General features: G+C 41.1%; 1 protein-coding gene across 2 annotated transcripts in view; it reads left to right on the top strand.

Moving 5' to 3' along the window:
* The window catches only part of MAP3K20 (mitogen-activated protein kinase kinase kinase 20), a 120,574-nt gene extending 106,539 nt beyond the window's left edge, over positions 1 to 14,035 (top strand). The window contains exons 17-20 of one of the 2 annotated variants that reach the window (XM_025165115.2): positions 1,572 to 1,688; positions 6,596 to 6,670; positions 7,656 to 7,806; positions 9,640 to 14,035. In XM_025165115.2, coding sequence (XP_025020883.1) covers positions 1,572 to 1,688; positions 6,596 to 6,670; positions 7,656 to 7,806; positions 9,640 to 10,322 — 1,026 coding nt within the window. In that variant the 3' untranslated portion in view covers positions 10,323 to 14,035. The remainder of the gene's footprint in view (positions 1 to 1,571; positions 1,689 to 6,595; positions 6,671 to 7,655; positions 7,807 to 9,639) is intronic. The other variant, XM_015887662.3, reaches the window with a different exon arrangement.
* Positions 14,036 to 15,598: the final 1,563 nt, after the last annotated feature.

The following is a 15,598-nucleotide window of genomic DNA, read 5'->3' as shown; positions in this document are numbered from 1 at the left end:
TGTGTTGGTTAGAGACATATATGTTGTATACTTTTATATGCAGGTGAAGCCATTTTATTGGCTGAAAATCAGAATTCATAGCAAATGTTAGCTACATTGTGTGATGCAACAAGGAGTATATATCTGAAATTTAATACATCAAAGACCAGATAGTGTTTGAGAGTGAAAATAGCGTGAATTACTATAAGTCATACATAAATGGCAAAAAATCCTAGAGCAAGTAACTGTTTTCTGCACCTTAATGGAACATTACTAAAGATGGGGAAATGGATGGATTTAAGAGATGCATATACTGGTAGAAAAACAGTGAGCAAGAAGCAAACTATAGCAAAGAAAGAATGCATTAAAACAAAAACAAACCAGAAATGGTTGTGTATAAGACCATGCTTCTGGTCACATTGTTATATGGAACTAGGTGTGAGAAGAAACATAAAGGTATGTTGAATGCAGTGGGAATGCAGTACTTTCAATGTGTGGGTGGCAAAGAAGAAATAGGTTTTCAAATGAATTTGGTGCTGAATGAATGAATTGAATAAATACAAAAGTGTGTAACCAACATGTATGAAAGAAGAATTTTGGAGGTGCTTTGAACACACAGAAAGAAGATATGAGGATAGAATTACAAAACAAGCATAGGAAGAAAGAGTGACTGGGTCAAGAGAAGGAGAAGACTGAAAGAGTTGTGGTTGGATAGAGTTGATGAGATCCTGAAGAAGACAGAGGGGAGAAGTTTAAAGGGCAAAAGCCAATGCATGAAGCAGTGTATGGACATGATGGAAGCAAGGTTGGCTTGTAAAGATAAAAAGGTATGGAGAGAGATAGTGAATAGCATTTGGGGTAAACTAGATTCAGCTATATATATATATTCCCTTTTCTTTTTCTTATCCTATACCTTAATTTCTTTGGCTTACCACTTCCTATTCTTTTTTGGCACTTTGCATAACATAGCTTACCCTGAAAGTGAATAGCACAAGTATGTAGGTATGTATGTAAAAGAGCAACTGGACACTGATTATTTCAGAAATGCCATTAGAAGTTACAAAACATATATCATTCTCACTCTATAGCAAAGCACATTTCCAATATAAGTAATGATCTACATTTGGTGCTTAAATCTTGTTTTTCTGAAACTTGCTTCTTCCATTTTTCTTCTTGCCCTACAGCACCAGGATATTAGAAGAGAATCCAAATTCCAACCCATGTGCTGCATTTGGATTTGTAGTTGTCAGTACACAGGGAAGAGAAGCACGCATGGGAAGTGGAGTTTCTTTAAAGAGTTCAGTACAGCCACTTGTGCTGCTAAAGAGGCAAGCCACCTGTTGTTCAGCTAAAACTACGTCAAACTAGCAAAGTGGATTGCCTTTTCTAATATGACAGAAACCTCAAATAACTTTTGCTTTTCAGGCTACTTTTGTTTTAATGTTTCATCATCAAAGTTCAGTTCTATAGACTTATTCATAAAAACATACTACTAATATGGGGGTGGTGGCTGGAGAGAAAGGAGGAAAAGCTTCCTATTCATATCAGAACCTATTTCAATTTAATATTTTGTATTTTCTTTCCAAAACTAGGATTGTAAATGGAAAATGTATATGGAGGTAGATGGGGACGAAATTGCAATAACTTACATTAAAGATGTGACATTTAACACTAATCTACCTGATGCTGAGATTTTAAAAATGACAAAGGTAAGATTGTAGTTATGGTGATGTTTTCATGATTGTCTTCAGCTCCACCAAAAGCATTGCCAGAGTAGCAGATTCTCTGGATCTATATAGCCCTTGCTGCCTCACTCCCCACTGTCAGTCCCCCTCTTGAGACCCTTGGGGGAAAGCAGCCATATCTGGGGCTTCTTCTCAGCCTCCTGGCCCATCTCCCCTGACTGGAGAGCCCAGCACTGCTTCCGAAGCAGGTCCCATCTTAGCCCAGCCCTCTAACCAGGCCCTGCACTTGCTGGAATATCCACCAGATTAGGAGAATAACGTTGCTCTTCCTGCTGCTAGGTTGCTCCACTTCCAGGAGTGTTTTCCCTGGACTATCTAGCTGTTTAGTTGTAGAAGAAATACAAAATATAGACCAAACACCAAACTACACTAAAAAACACAATTAAATGGAACAATCCTTAAATGTAAAAAAAAAAAAAGAAGACAGAAAACAGAAAAAGGAAAAAGGAAAAAGGAAAAAAACCCAAACGCAAAATGAAAATGAAAATTAAAAATCTACCTTATATATTAAGCATATCAGTAGTCATTGGTTTAGTAATAAATACTATAATATAATCAAATGCAAATTATTATTGTAAAATATCATAAAATCTCTGCCAAAGTAGAACATATTGCTTCATCCTTTGATTAGTTGAGAATATTGCCTTTTCCAAGATGAATACATTATACATTTTCAAAAGCCACTCCTTAACATTTGGAATAATATCCCTTTTCCAATTTCTCAATATAATTCTGTTAGTCATCTCCTTATGCCTGATACAACCTTAATTCCTGATAAACAGTCAGATTCCAAAGCTTTGGTATATAATTCAACATCACATTAACATATTTAACATTTGCAGAGTTTCTCATAAATCTACTTATATGCAATAAAATACCATTCCAAAAATGTACCATATGATCACAGGATCATATCATATGGGTCATTTTTTTATACCTCCAACAAAGAGAATCTGAAGTCCATCCTTTCAAGTCCATTCTTTGGGGAGTCCAATACACTCTAAATACAATGTTTTAATGAATCAACTTTAATCTCAACTCTGTTGATATCATTTTAACATTTTTAGCTGTTGGTCTCCTGGACCAACCTGTACAGCTGTGTGGTGTTTAGTGCCTTCGCCTTGGTGGGCAGTGTCCTCAGTGTCACAACATTCTACTGCAAGCTACAGAAAATGACTTGGAGCGCTGTGAATTTGAGACCCCTTCTTTGATGGAGGCAGGAGGAGATACAGTGGTACCTCGGGTTACGAACGCCTCTGTTAACAAACTTTTCGGGTTACGACCAGCTCCGGCTGCAAAAATTTACCTCGGTTTGCAAACTCCGCCTCGGGTTACGAACCGGATCCGTGGCCATTTTCCCTCCCGACACGTGGTCCACGGCCATTCTCTGCCCCTGACACGTGGTCCGCGGCCATTTTCCGACCCTGACACGTGGTCTGCGGCCATTTTTCCGCCCCTGACACGTGGTCCGCGGCCATTTTCCGCCCCTGACACGTGGTCCGCGGCCATTTTCCGCCCCTGACACGTGGTCGTAGGGAGGGGGACTCTCCCTCCAAGCAATAGCCGCCTCCCTGTCCTCCACGCCAGAACGGATTAACGGTAATTACATTGAACCTTATGGAGAAATTTCCTTCAGGTTGCGACCAATTCGGGGTGCGACCAGAGTCACGGAACGAATTAAGTTCATAAACCGAGGTTCCACTGTAAATCTAACAAGAACTTGCTCTGATATATCTGCAGTAGCCTATTTGGAAGAATTTGACGCTTCTTGTTTCAGTTAGAAGAAGGCTTAAACCTTTACTCAGGTGTTTAGCATATTTTATGCTACTGACTCTAATTATTTTGTTATATTGAATTTCAAATGGCATTTTAGGTTTTGCGCACCACCAAAATCCATAAAATGAGAGTGGAAGGCATAGATATAAATATATTTTAAAAAGTAATATTAAAAATGGATAAACAAAAGAGAGATTGTTTGGGTTTACAATAAGCCATAACAGCATATGAACCCAGTCACTATAGTTTGTAAAACATGGTTCATGGCTTAGTATATTGGGCAAACCTCCAAAGAATGGCTTTTTGAGCTAACTATGGCTGACCAAACTTTGCCTTACTGTGCTTTGTGAACCAGGTCATTTTGCAAGAAGGAGTCATGCACTAGGATTATAATCCCCATATTTTCTGAAATCTGGCCACTTTCTATTTTCCAATAACCCCAGATGGTTGCAGATCAACGTTTAGTTAAAACCAAATTCTATTGCTGGCCATCGGTACAGTTATAGCGTGATGGATGCTCCTGGTGTGAATTAGGGTAGTCTGCAGAGATTGGATTTCACTCTGCTGTGTCATCCCAACAGATCCCAACACCCTAAAAAGTGCTAACCACAAGTTAACAAGCTCACCTTAATTAGTTGATTAGAACCCTCTGGCTGGCTGGACCTGCTGCCTGAAACTGACCAGACTTTAATCAGTTTCACACTGAAGGCTTTTGTTGTCAGGTACAGGAAATTTGGTCCTAAATGCTCTCATTGGTTGGCATTTTTTTATTGCCATTTATTACTGTCATATTTGCAAATGGTTGCTAAGCAAGGTAGTTGCTAAACCAGGATAGCTGTATTGTGTTGCTGCAGAGATGTTTGGAAGCTGGTGGCCACAGAGATGCATGCCTGCCAAGCCTGTGCAATAGGAGGGTGGGAACTTGGCTATCTATTCCCTGGTGATGGTTAGACTTGACTGCAGCTGAAGGAGTTAGTCCTCCATTTGTGACCCGATAGGATGATTCTTTATCCATTTATTTTTTTAATTAAAAACATTCAATTCTAGTAAAGACAGCCATAGGAGACTACAGTAATTTTGATATGAATAACATTATAAAACAGTTTGTAACTTTTAAAAATAAAGTCAGAGAATGTTAATACTAAATGTCCCTTTAAATAATCACAAAGCTTTTCCTGCCTTGTGACTCTTAGATTAAAATCCTAGTTGCTGAAGGAAATACTGCTTCAACAACATTCTACCAGTTATTAGCCATAATTAGTAACAACGGAAAGTATCTCAGAAAAAATTACTTTGCCCCAGAAAAAAATGTAGAAATTACAGTGGCCAAACATGCACAGACACAATGTAGCCAATTTGATGAACCTAAGAAGCTATTTCACACCTCGCCCCAATATTTTGTTTTTAAGAGCTAAGAAAAATGTTGTATTATTGCAGCTGGAGCAGCATTTAGTTATTCAGTTAATTATAATATTATTTTTTTTTGTTGTTCCAATAAACCCTGGGTAGGACCTAGACATGAGATGAGCTGTATTCATGCACTGGGGCTTTTCAGGTTCTTCATACATACTCCCTCTACAGCCCCCTGCATCTCCCCTAAAAGCTGAAAATCCAGATTCCCCTGAATGGCACAAGATCACTGAATTGGACAAGGCTGCCTTACGTGCAAGTCATATCTGATCCAGGCCTTTGTATTATCTGGGAACATCTGGAAGTATCATGAATTTTACAACACCAGATGTGTATGGATTCAAAACTTGTCACAATCTTGCTGCCAGAACTGGCCTTCAAAGGATATCTTGGGATCTATCAGTCAGTGATATGAAAGCCAGAGGGAAAGTGTTATGGAAGAACACCCTCAGCTTAAGGCACAGCCTTTGTAACAGCTACAAAGCTAACCAGCTGGGTCTAAAGCAGAACCATTTCACGACAAAGAGTTTTAGAGGAACCAGATAATTCTGTTGCTGCAATTTAAACATCATTACATAATTGCCAGTGCATTGCTGTTATCATAACTACCCCAGGCTACCTGCACAGATTTGAGCTGATCAGCGATTGAATAGAAAGTGAGCTCTAAATTTAAGAAACCCTTATTTTACTTTGAGACAAAGGTGTGCACACGTGTGTGTGCACATGCATGTAAATTCAGGAATGTGCATGTATGTATGAGTATGTATTTGTCAAAAGTGTCTCCAGGATTAGGGGTGGGTAACTACGCTATTAGTTCAAAATTCTCTTAAGAGCATGTTCTTTCCCATTCATGCAGAGAAAAGAGATGGCAAAAGAAAGATGTTCCTATTGACTTCAGGGTCTGACCCCATAGATTGCTTGCTTCAGGCCTGGGCATCATTTGACTCCAACAGGGTACTTTTAAGGATATCGGTCCTCTAGAGTTAAAAGGTTGCCCATCCCAGCTCTGTCTGATCTTGCCCAGGCACAGAGTTTTTTTGTTTTTTTTCCTGGGTGACTGCAGTGATGCTACATGGTCAGGAGTCTGAGAGACAGATCTATGATCTAAAGCCAAAGGTAGATGCACATGACACAGCCTAATTAATAAGGCTGAACATGGCTCAAAAATGATTTGCAAGAGGTGCTTCAGAATGTACAGGGATACAAGCACAGCACCTCTTGAAAATAGCCACATCTTTCTTTGGATTTCTGTAGGAGCTTAAAAACAGATTTGGCTACAGTTGACTCAAAGGAGCAGTGTCTTTTTTTCAAGACATGACTGCTTTAAAGAGGTGATGTGCTTGTTCTCTGGCATGCTCAAAAACATCTCTTCCAAATTATTTTTGAAGCATGCAAAGTTCTACTAATTCTGAATATCCATAACCCTTTAGAATGAGAAATTGTGAGGGGCTTCTCCTTACCCAACTTTAGATTCAAACAGAAAATTAGAGCTCATTTCTTTTATATGCTGAAATTACAGCCCAACAGAGATGGCAGGTTAGAACACAAACTTTGTAGAAAGTTTCCACATTTTAAATGGATATTTTTAAGAACGTAGTGTCCTCAGTACAACAGCCCCTCCAAAGTGGGAGTGGCTGATGGTGGGGGGACAAAGGATACCTGTAAATGTTGTTTCTTTCTTGCAGCCTCCATTTGTGATGGAGAAGTGGATTGTGGGGATAGGAAAAGATCAGACTGTTGAATGCACAGTGACTTACGAGGTTAGTGTTTGAAGAAAAATAAAACCAAGTCACTCATTCTGCCAGCTTGGTTTCACAATGAGGAACTTGCATTCCTAAAATTTAGGGCTCACTGTTGTAAAGGTCTGTAATTCATTTTAAATTGCCAATCTCCTATAAATCTGAATGCTATAAACCATGCCTAGACTGCTCACTGGGAAAACTTGATCACTTAAGTTTTAAAAAGTTTCTTGTCTCTTTTTTCCTTTGAGTAACGGTTGGTGTAGGTAGCATTTGCTGAACGGATCATCTTTCTTATCTTTTTGACACACCACTAATTAGCAGACTAGAGGAACAACAGGAGAAGGGAAAGGGCGAGAAGGAAAACATAAAATAAAATCTGGAACCAATTTAGCAACATATAATAGGGTGGGAATTAGCCTTTGTATGAGTAGGGTTTTGGATATTTACAAAAAAAAATGTGTTTCATAAAAACCAATGGGATATTTCACACTGAGGCTAATAATTGAAATCTTGGCTCTATCTGTTGCAAGGATTCAAGCAGTGAGAGAGGCTGATAGGAAAATTCTGGACCTTGCATGCCTCAGAAGTGGAGAACAGCCACTCTCTGTGAACTGGGAAAACAACCCTGGGCTTCTTTCAGACTGCAGCTCCTCACAGGAATTAGAGACTGATAGCAAGTTTAAAGGCACACTGCCATAAGCAGACCCCAGCAACCAGAAATCCCTAGTGACTTCTTCCTCTTGCAGAAAAGATTATTTACTTGAAGCATCGTAACTACGAAATGCTTCTATTAAAAGCCGATTGCCCACCACTGTTTGGGTAGCAGGCAGAAAGAAAAAACTCTAATTTGCTATTGGATTCCTTGTACAAAGAAAAAAAACATTCTCGTAGATGGGGACTGATGTTACTACCTGTTTCAGGATCATACATTCAAAGCCTGGCTGTGTTCTTGTGGGGTTTTATCTTCCTTCTGAAGAACTGCTTGTTTTTCTCTCTTGGACAGGCTGATGTCCACACTCCCAAATCCACCAAACATATCCAGCAGGTGCAATGGAGTCAGGTGAAACTGCAGGATGAAGTGAAATCAATACAGCTGAAAATACAGACATCTCTCCCAAACTTGGAAGGCGACCCTCGGAGTAGATCCAATTCTAGTAAGTCAGCTGGGGCAACGTTTGGGGGAAGAGCACATACCAGAGAAACAAAACCTTTTCAAAAATCGGCATGTTCCCCAAAGCCAGACTCACTAAGAGGGAAAGGGTCTGTCTAAAGCAGTGTTTCTCAACCTCAGCAATTTTAAGATGTGTGAACTTCAACTCCCAAAATTTCCCACCCAGCATGCTAGCTGGGGAATTCTAGGAGTTGAAGTCCACACATTTTAAAGTTGCTGAGGTTGAGAAATACACTGATCTAAAGTAACTCACAGCCTCTAGATGTGCAGAACTGCAACTCCCAGGACTTTTTGCCAAGGTGACTGGGAGGCCTAAGGAAATTCTAGCACATCTTCACCCTATTGCTGAAGGCTACTTTAAATCAGAAAGCTACACTTCTGAGCACAAAAGGGTAGCCTGGGATCTCCATCCATTTGGCACCCCCAAACTGTGTGGAGCCAAAATTGAGGGTCTTTTTGTTTTGTTTTTAGGAGATGGGATTTTTTAAAGAAGCCAAAGGAGTGTAGATGCTTAAGAAACCAGTTTTACCTCTTAAAACTCTTGAACCCTCCCCCTCAATGGGCCGGGCCAAGCCCACTTTTAGAGTGAGTGTCTTGTCACACTGCACACAGCCTGGAACAGCCCTTGAGAACAGAATTTGCACACCACTATTCTAGGGTCCCTGGCTGAGGATATTGTTTGCATTCATACTTACATCTAAAACCCTCTCTCTCTTTTTTGCCTTAATAAGGCAAATAAACTCTTTTTATTTTAAGCCCCACTTATTGCTCAGTCAAAGGGTCTGCAGTTCATCAGGATAGAAACAAAGAGGGCATTTATATTTATTTCTTAGATTTATATCTTACTTTGATTTTTTACAATTTGAGGAGGCATACCTAATGCTCCCTCTTCCTATTTTCCCCACAACAGCAACCCCATGAGGTGGGTTGGTCTGAGAGAGAGTGACTGACCCAAAATCACCCAGCCGGCTTTCATGCCTAAGGCAGGACTAGAACTCATAGTCTCCCTGTTTATAACACCCTAATAGTTCTGGTTCTCATTTACACGGAAAGAGGCATTCTGTTAATTATATCTTATTATTTTCAGTAAGTTTTAAAGATGTAATTAAAGTTGTAATGACTTGTGTCCCACTTGGAATACTTCTGAATTGCACCTGTATCACCAGTTTTGAACCAAAGGATACTGATGAAAGATGTCAGCGCTCTAAAGAACTGTGATGTGCTCTTTAGGGGAGTGCTTGGGAATATGTGTAGTTAACAGAAGATCTGTCTAATCAGTGAGGTGGTTAAAGTTACATTGCAAATCTCTGCAATTAAAATCATCATAACAGTATCTGAAGAACAGAGTTCAACTGTAGAAACATTACACCTGAAGATGCACTTTCAGAGAAAGGCTGATAGGGAGTTCATATACTTTTTTTTTTTTGGTGCCTTCTAATCAGTCTTGACTCCTGGCAACTGCCTGGACAAGTCCCTACAAATGTACTTGGCAAGATTTTTGGAAGTGGTTTGCCTCTGCCTTCTTCTTAGGGCAGAGAGAGAGTGCCTGGCTCAAAGTCACCCAGCTGGCTTCATGCCTAAGGTGGGACTGGCACTCACCATCTCCCAGTTTCTAGCCCTGGTGCCTTTAATCACTACACTCAACTGGAGACTGCAAGGAAGAGATTAGAGTCAACCTACTGTGGCTACCTGAGCAAGCTGGTAGCTACTTACAATAGCTATCAAAGGGGTAATATCAGGATCTCAACAGGTCTCTTGTATAATGCACAACCTTTACCTGGAATTAAAGCTGATGCTGCCCTTTGTTTCACTGCAGGTATTGACTGCCAGTGGATGAATGCACTGAAAATGCACCGTGTGACAAGCAGTCCTTCTCTCCAGCATTCCCGCCCCCACAGTCCCAACAACTTAACCCATTTTTTACCCTACCTTCACAATCAAGACACTTACGCTGCTGCTGTGAGGCGGACTCCAGCGCCCACTACCTATCATATTACCCCACTTAATCAGTCAAGAAGCTCATCACCCACAACCTATTTATCATCTTTACATCTGAATTCCAAGGGAAGCAACAGCTCCAGTGCGACTTCTGATAGTCCATCAGAAATGGGCAGCTCTAAAACCAAAAGCAGGAATAACTATCACAGCAGCGTCTCTCCTGGTGGGTCCACAGCTGGAAAGCGTTTTGTAAGAAACTCAACAGCTCAAGGGACCATGAGAAATGCTGGGAAATATCCCAGGTCTTCCCAGTCAACCTTCAATCAATATCAACATCTGCCGAGATCGCACGAGAAAAAACACACTCATTACCCGCAGCAGCTCAAATCAATACCAGGGATGCCCTTGAAAACTGAAACAGAAGAAGAAGAAGAAAGCAAAGTCAATGAAGGTGGATGGGTGAAAGTCAATTATTCAAAGAAATCTTACCGACATACTGTTGGCAAACAAAATAAAGAGAAATCAAAAGACACTGGAACGCTTCAGAAAAAGTCCCGCTGATGCTCTTTCAGAATGGGTTTTATTTTTTATGGCACAGAACACTAACTTTCCATGGAGAATGTTTCAAATTGTTCTTAAAATAGCTTACAATGAATATGAGAATGGGTGGCCTGCAACAGAAATCATCTGGGAGGAATGCTGTTAGTGCAGCCTTGGGTGCTGATGGATACAGTTTTAACGCATTATAAGCCCAATATAGCCTCCTGCCTGAATCAAAGAATAAGATAGCAATCCTCCCTTCCCTGTGAAACCACACCACCTGACAGCAGCTGGGTAGTGTTACTGGGCCTGAAGCAAGCTATCTTAGGTGCCAGGAGGAATGCAGAGGGACTACAGTCCCAGCCCCCAAAATCTGGTGTCTGAGACTCCACCGAAATGGTGGAGCTGATCAGGCACTAAAGGTTCTGTTTCTTTAGTTTGTCTGCTTCTAATCAGGTACTTTTTACTTAAGCTTAATATTTCCATTAGCATTCTATTATAGATCACTATGCTTTGTTATTTCCAATACTCTGATCCAGTACTGAGACAGTGACAAAAAAATTACTGCTTAAACCTACAGATGATGACTGAAGTAGTCTACTGGATTATTTTCTCCTTGGCTTGATTTCTTAGCAGCACCTCCAGGTTACTACATCAATCCTCCATTTAGAGATAAGCCCCATCTACTTCCATTGGAATTATTTTTATGGTTAGGGAAAAGTATAACAGCTTCTACAAAGAACAAAAATATTACAATAAGAAAAAAGGCCTTGATAAACCTCATTTGTTTTTGATACAACTATTTATTAACATAAGGTTAACCCTCAGACTGTCTATTGTCTTCAAATAATAAAAAGAAACACAATACTTATTCATATATTTTGCAATTCCATTGAAACTGAATATTTCTTCGTTTTCCTGGACATATCTACAAGAAAGGAAACTCCAATGTGTTAAATAGGATTTTCTTTGAAGTAAAGGATTAGGTGACATGAAATTCGCCTGTTTCTCCAATTGCAATTTTCATAAATGCAATGACACTATATAAATATTAGATTGTGTTTAGATAAATAAATAAAACTTAACTCCTAACTTACACACCCTTCATCTTTTGAATTATAAGGAAAGGGAAAGATTTGAAAAAGCATTGTTTAAAGTAATCTGTTACTTAGCTGAGGAAGCAAGGAATAAAGACGTCTTATTTAACAAATCTTTTCCTCTTCTTCATACAGTAGCAGATTTTTAACAATAGAAAAGTAAACCACTTCAGCCAGCAGTAAAACTAGAGTTCATTTCTCATTCAAGGAGCTATTGCTTTGATTGACTCAGGTCTCTCATATTTCTAGGAAGAAGAGTGGTCTCCTAGGGGTCGTGCAGGTGCTCCTTATTTGTTCAGCAGGTAATCGGAGGAAAGAAGCTTTATGGATGCATGTATTTACTTACTAGATTTATATGGCCGTCCACCTCACATAAGCGGCTCTGGGCAGCTAACCCAATAAAAACATCAATATAATAAGGATACAATAAATAAATCATACAAAACAAAAGCGCAAACCAGTCAATAACAAAGAGATTCAACCGACAGACTCAACTCCCTCCCGACCCCCATGCCTGAGAGAAAAGCCATGTCTTAATGGCTTTATGAAAGGCTAGCAGGGTTGGAGATAATCTAATCTCAAAAGGAATAGGATTCTAGAGAGCAGGTGCTGCTACAGAAAATGCACATTTCCAAGATCCCACCGGATGACATTCTTTAATTGATGGGACCTAGAGTATACCCCTTCAGCCAGGTCTGATGGGTCAGGTAGAGACAACTAGACAGAGGCAGTCTCTCAAATAATGTGGCCTCATATCATCAAGGACTTTACAGGTGACAATCAGCACCCTGAATTGCACCCAGAAGCCTATTGGGACCAGTGCAGCTTGCAAAGCAAGTGTGTAACATGGACATACCAAGGCATGCCTTAATTGCTCACTGCTGCATTCTGGACCAACTGCAGCTTTAGATGTTCTTCAAGGGCCGATGTATGTAGAGCATATTGCAGTAGTCCACATGGGAGGTGACCAAAGCATGAGTGACTGTACACAGTGTCGCCTGATCCAGGAAAGTGTACAATAGGTACACAAAACAGAATTATGTAAAAACTCTCCTGGCCATGGCTGCCACTTGTTCCTCGAACAGGAACTGTGAGTCCAGGAGGACCCTCAAATTGTGCACTGGTTTCGTCTGAGGCAGTGAAACCCCATCCAAAACTAAAGCTGGAAAATCACTGGATCCAGCAGGCCCTAAAACCTTGGATGGAGTTGAAACCTATTCTTCCCCATCCAGTCCTCCACAGCATCCAGCCACCAAGGCAGAACCTTCACAGCATCACTTGGGTATCACCAAGGCAGAGATGTACAATTGAGTATCACCAGCGTACTGATGATACCTCACTCCGTGCCACTGAATGACCTCATCAGCAACTTCATGTAGATGTTAAAGAGGTGTGAGGAGAATGTCAAGGAACTCTGCAAAAAAGAGGACATGGGCTTGACTTCTCCCCAACCCATCAACACTGACTGCAACCAACTGTGGAGGAAGGGGGGAGAACTAGTGCAAGGCTGTGTCCCCAACTCCCAACTGCTGGAGCTGATCCAGAAGGATACCATGACTGATGGTACTGAAAGCTGCGGAGGAATCGAGAGCCAGGATGGATACATCACCCTCACGCCCCAGATCTTGGCCCTTGCAATTCCTAGTTGTTGTCTTTGAACTCATGAGGCCCCGATCACATCCCATGAAAAAAACAGGTTTAGGGTCTGAAAGAAAAAAAAGAAAGAGAAAATAATAATTATAAATAATTGAAATATAACTGAGTATGTGAGAGTTATGCTTATGTGCTGGGGTACCTACCCTCAGAATTTATCAGCTCACTATAGTTGATTATCAAGATGTACAAACAGATTCCAGGCCTCAGTAGCCACGAAGAACAAATTTCACTCCCTGTGGTTTAAGCACGTGCTTCTTTCACCTCAAATTCCTGTTCCCGTTAAAATACCTTCAGATTTACTACACCCACCACTTCAAATCCAGCCATACGACTCAAGAGAACCCCCTCGAAGCTCTAGACGTACTTGTGTCAAGGGATGAGAATAAGATAAGCTTCTGGTAACCCTTATTTGCAGCCTTTTCTCACCTACGCAACACCTAGGTTGCAACGGATGCTAAAAGTGAAACTAATGTATGCTGCTGTGGGTTGAGTGGGCGGATGTTTGCAGCATCTTAATTAACGAATAGGCACACATTGCTTGGCTGCCTTCACTCAGGAATCTAAATATGGATCAAGGGGCAGAAAGAACATATCTATCTTAACACAACTGTGAAGTCCCCGCGCCACCGTGTTGCCAAAATGATCAAGACTGCCCCTGTCTAGCAGTTACCTTAAGCACTGCAACCTTCTGTAACCAAAGATTAGACAGTATTAAACTTCAGACCAAACATAAACGGTTGTAGTTTCATTTAATCTACGGCAAAAAGATCAGAATTCCTGGTACCTGTAACCCACCTTTGTCGCTTAGTGGGATAGCATTGTGTGCACCTTTGTATTTTAAGAAAACCTTCCTATTTCATAATGTTGTTCTTTTCTTTCACTGTTAGTAGCCTAAAATAGCAGCCTCTCACTGCTTAGGAAGTGATGCCGGGTAGCTCTGTCAAGCTAATTTATATGCAGACTATTATGTCAATAAATCCACCCTCTTCCCCACATGAAAGTTGTTGCGCTAATTTTCATTCCCAGCAACTTCCTCCAATGTACCAGGCCATATTTGGCGATCACTGCCAGGAGTGTGAGCAGGTAGCCTGCTTGGGCAAGACATCAAAACCTCCATCCAATGACCATTATCTGGCAACTTGCTGAGCTGATTTAATGAGGTGAAGTTGCTCAGAAAGACTTTGTTCTTCCATTTCCTCCTGTGAGAAATCACTCAAAACAATGACCTCGACAGGTTGCTCTTCTTAGAACAATTCTCCTTTCTAACTCCACGGAGGCTGCAGAGAATGAAATTACATCTCCTCGCCCCTATGTGTTCTATAAATTCACTCCTAGGAATACTGAGTTTAGACATAAAAAGATAGGGGGGTTTTTTATTATTTTTTTTCCCCACGTAATGTGGCCTTTGCAGTAATTATTTTTATTTTTTTAGATAAGTAAATGTGTACTTCCTTTAATAACTATGAGAGAGGGAAAATCATAGGAGCATTTTACAAGAATGTAATGATCTCTCTTGAAATCTAACTTAGTTTTCTGTGCAAGTATATTGTCTGTGGGTGAGTGGGCACACATTTCTTTTTCTTTTCTTGATGATCTATTAAAAGTCCAAGAAATGAATAATTCAAATCAATTTGTTATGAGACACTGAGTTTGTAGGAGTCATGTTATGGCAATAAAATGAATGAAGCTGCCTAGCTGGCCCTGGAGTTACAAAAATCCTCTTGTACCATATAGAAAGAAAAAAAAAAATCAGAAGGATTAGTATGAGGGAGAAACTATTTGGCTATTAAGGCTTAATTCTTCCTGAATATAAATTGCCACGGAAAGCTGTAATGATGACATGACTAGTTTTGCAGCCAGGCACTTCTTCCCACAGCTACAACCAGAGTTGTAATTTGCAGCGGTGCACTTCTATGTACGTGTTTGAGGGAGAAAGAGAGTAACGGTGTTGTGGATTCAGTCTGAAGAAGGAGTGCAACACTGAAGAGAAGAACCGTGTTTATTGTAAGGATTGTTGGGGGCCTGCTTTACAAGAAAGAGGGACCTTGAACAACGGGAAAGCAAAGATTTTATAGGGGTTGCGGCCGGCAAGGCGGGAAGCCCTGGGGATCTGACTGGGTGGCTGGGCTGGGGAAGCGAGGCAGGTCCTCGTCCCTGCCGCTGGGTGAGGCAAAGCGGCCCTTTCCGGAGGGCAGCAGGGCTGGGACGGTCCGCCGCGAGGGAGGCGGCCTGTGGAGGCCCTCGGCTGGGGCTCCTCGCCTGCTCCCGGGCGGCTCCCCTATCAGGGCCGCCCTTGGTCTGTGCTGCGAGCTGCTCAGGAGGCGCCTGTGCTCTGGTGGAGATGGGCCTGCAGGGGGGCTTTGTCTGGGGCAGGGAGGGTCAATTTGGGCCTGGTGGGATTAGGCAAAGAGAGGAACTGGGTTTGACCTGGTCATGTCTAAAAGACGGGGGAGGAAAAGGGTGCGGTCTCCATTTTGTTTGTTTGGCTTATTTTCTCCACTACAATGGTTCACTTGAGTCTAGAGGCTGGGAAGTGAGAAGTGG

This window comes from Python bivittatus, unplaced genomic scaffold, assembly GCF_059951505.1.
Source record: "Python bivittatus isolate LINGU-HERP-01145 unplaced genomic scaffold, Pbiv_v1 ctg000200_np1212, whole genome shotgun sequence".
NCBI classification, from domain to species: Eukaryota; Metazoa; Chordata; class Lepidosauria; order Squamata; family Pythonidae; genus Python; species Python bivittatus.
Note: the sequence above shows the minus strand (reverse complement) of the source record. Positions and strands in the feature narration are given on the sequence as shown.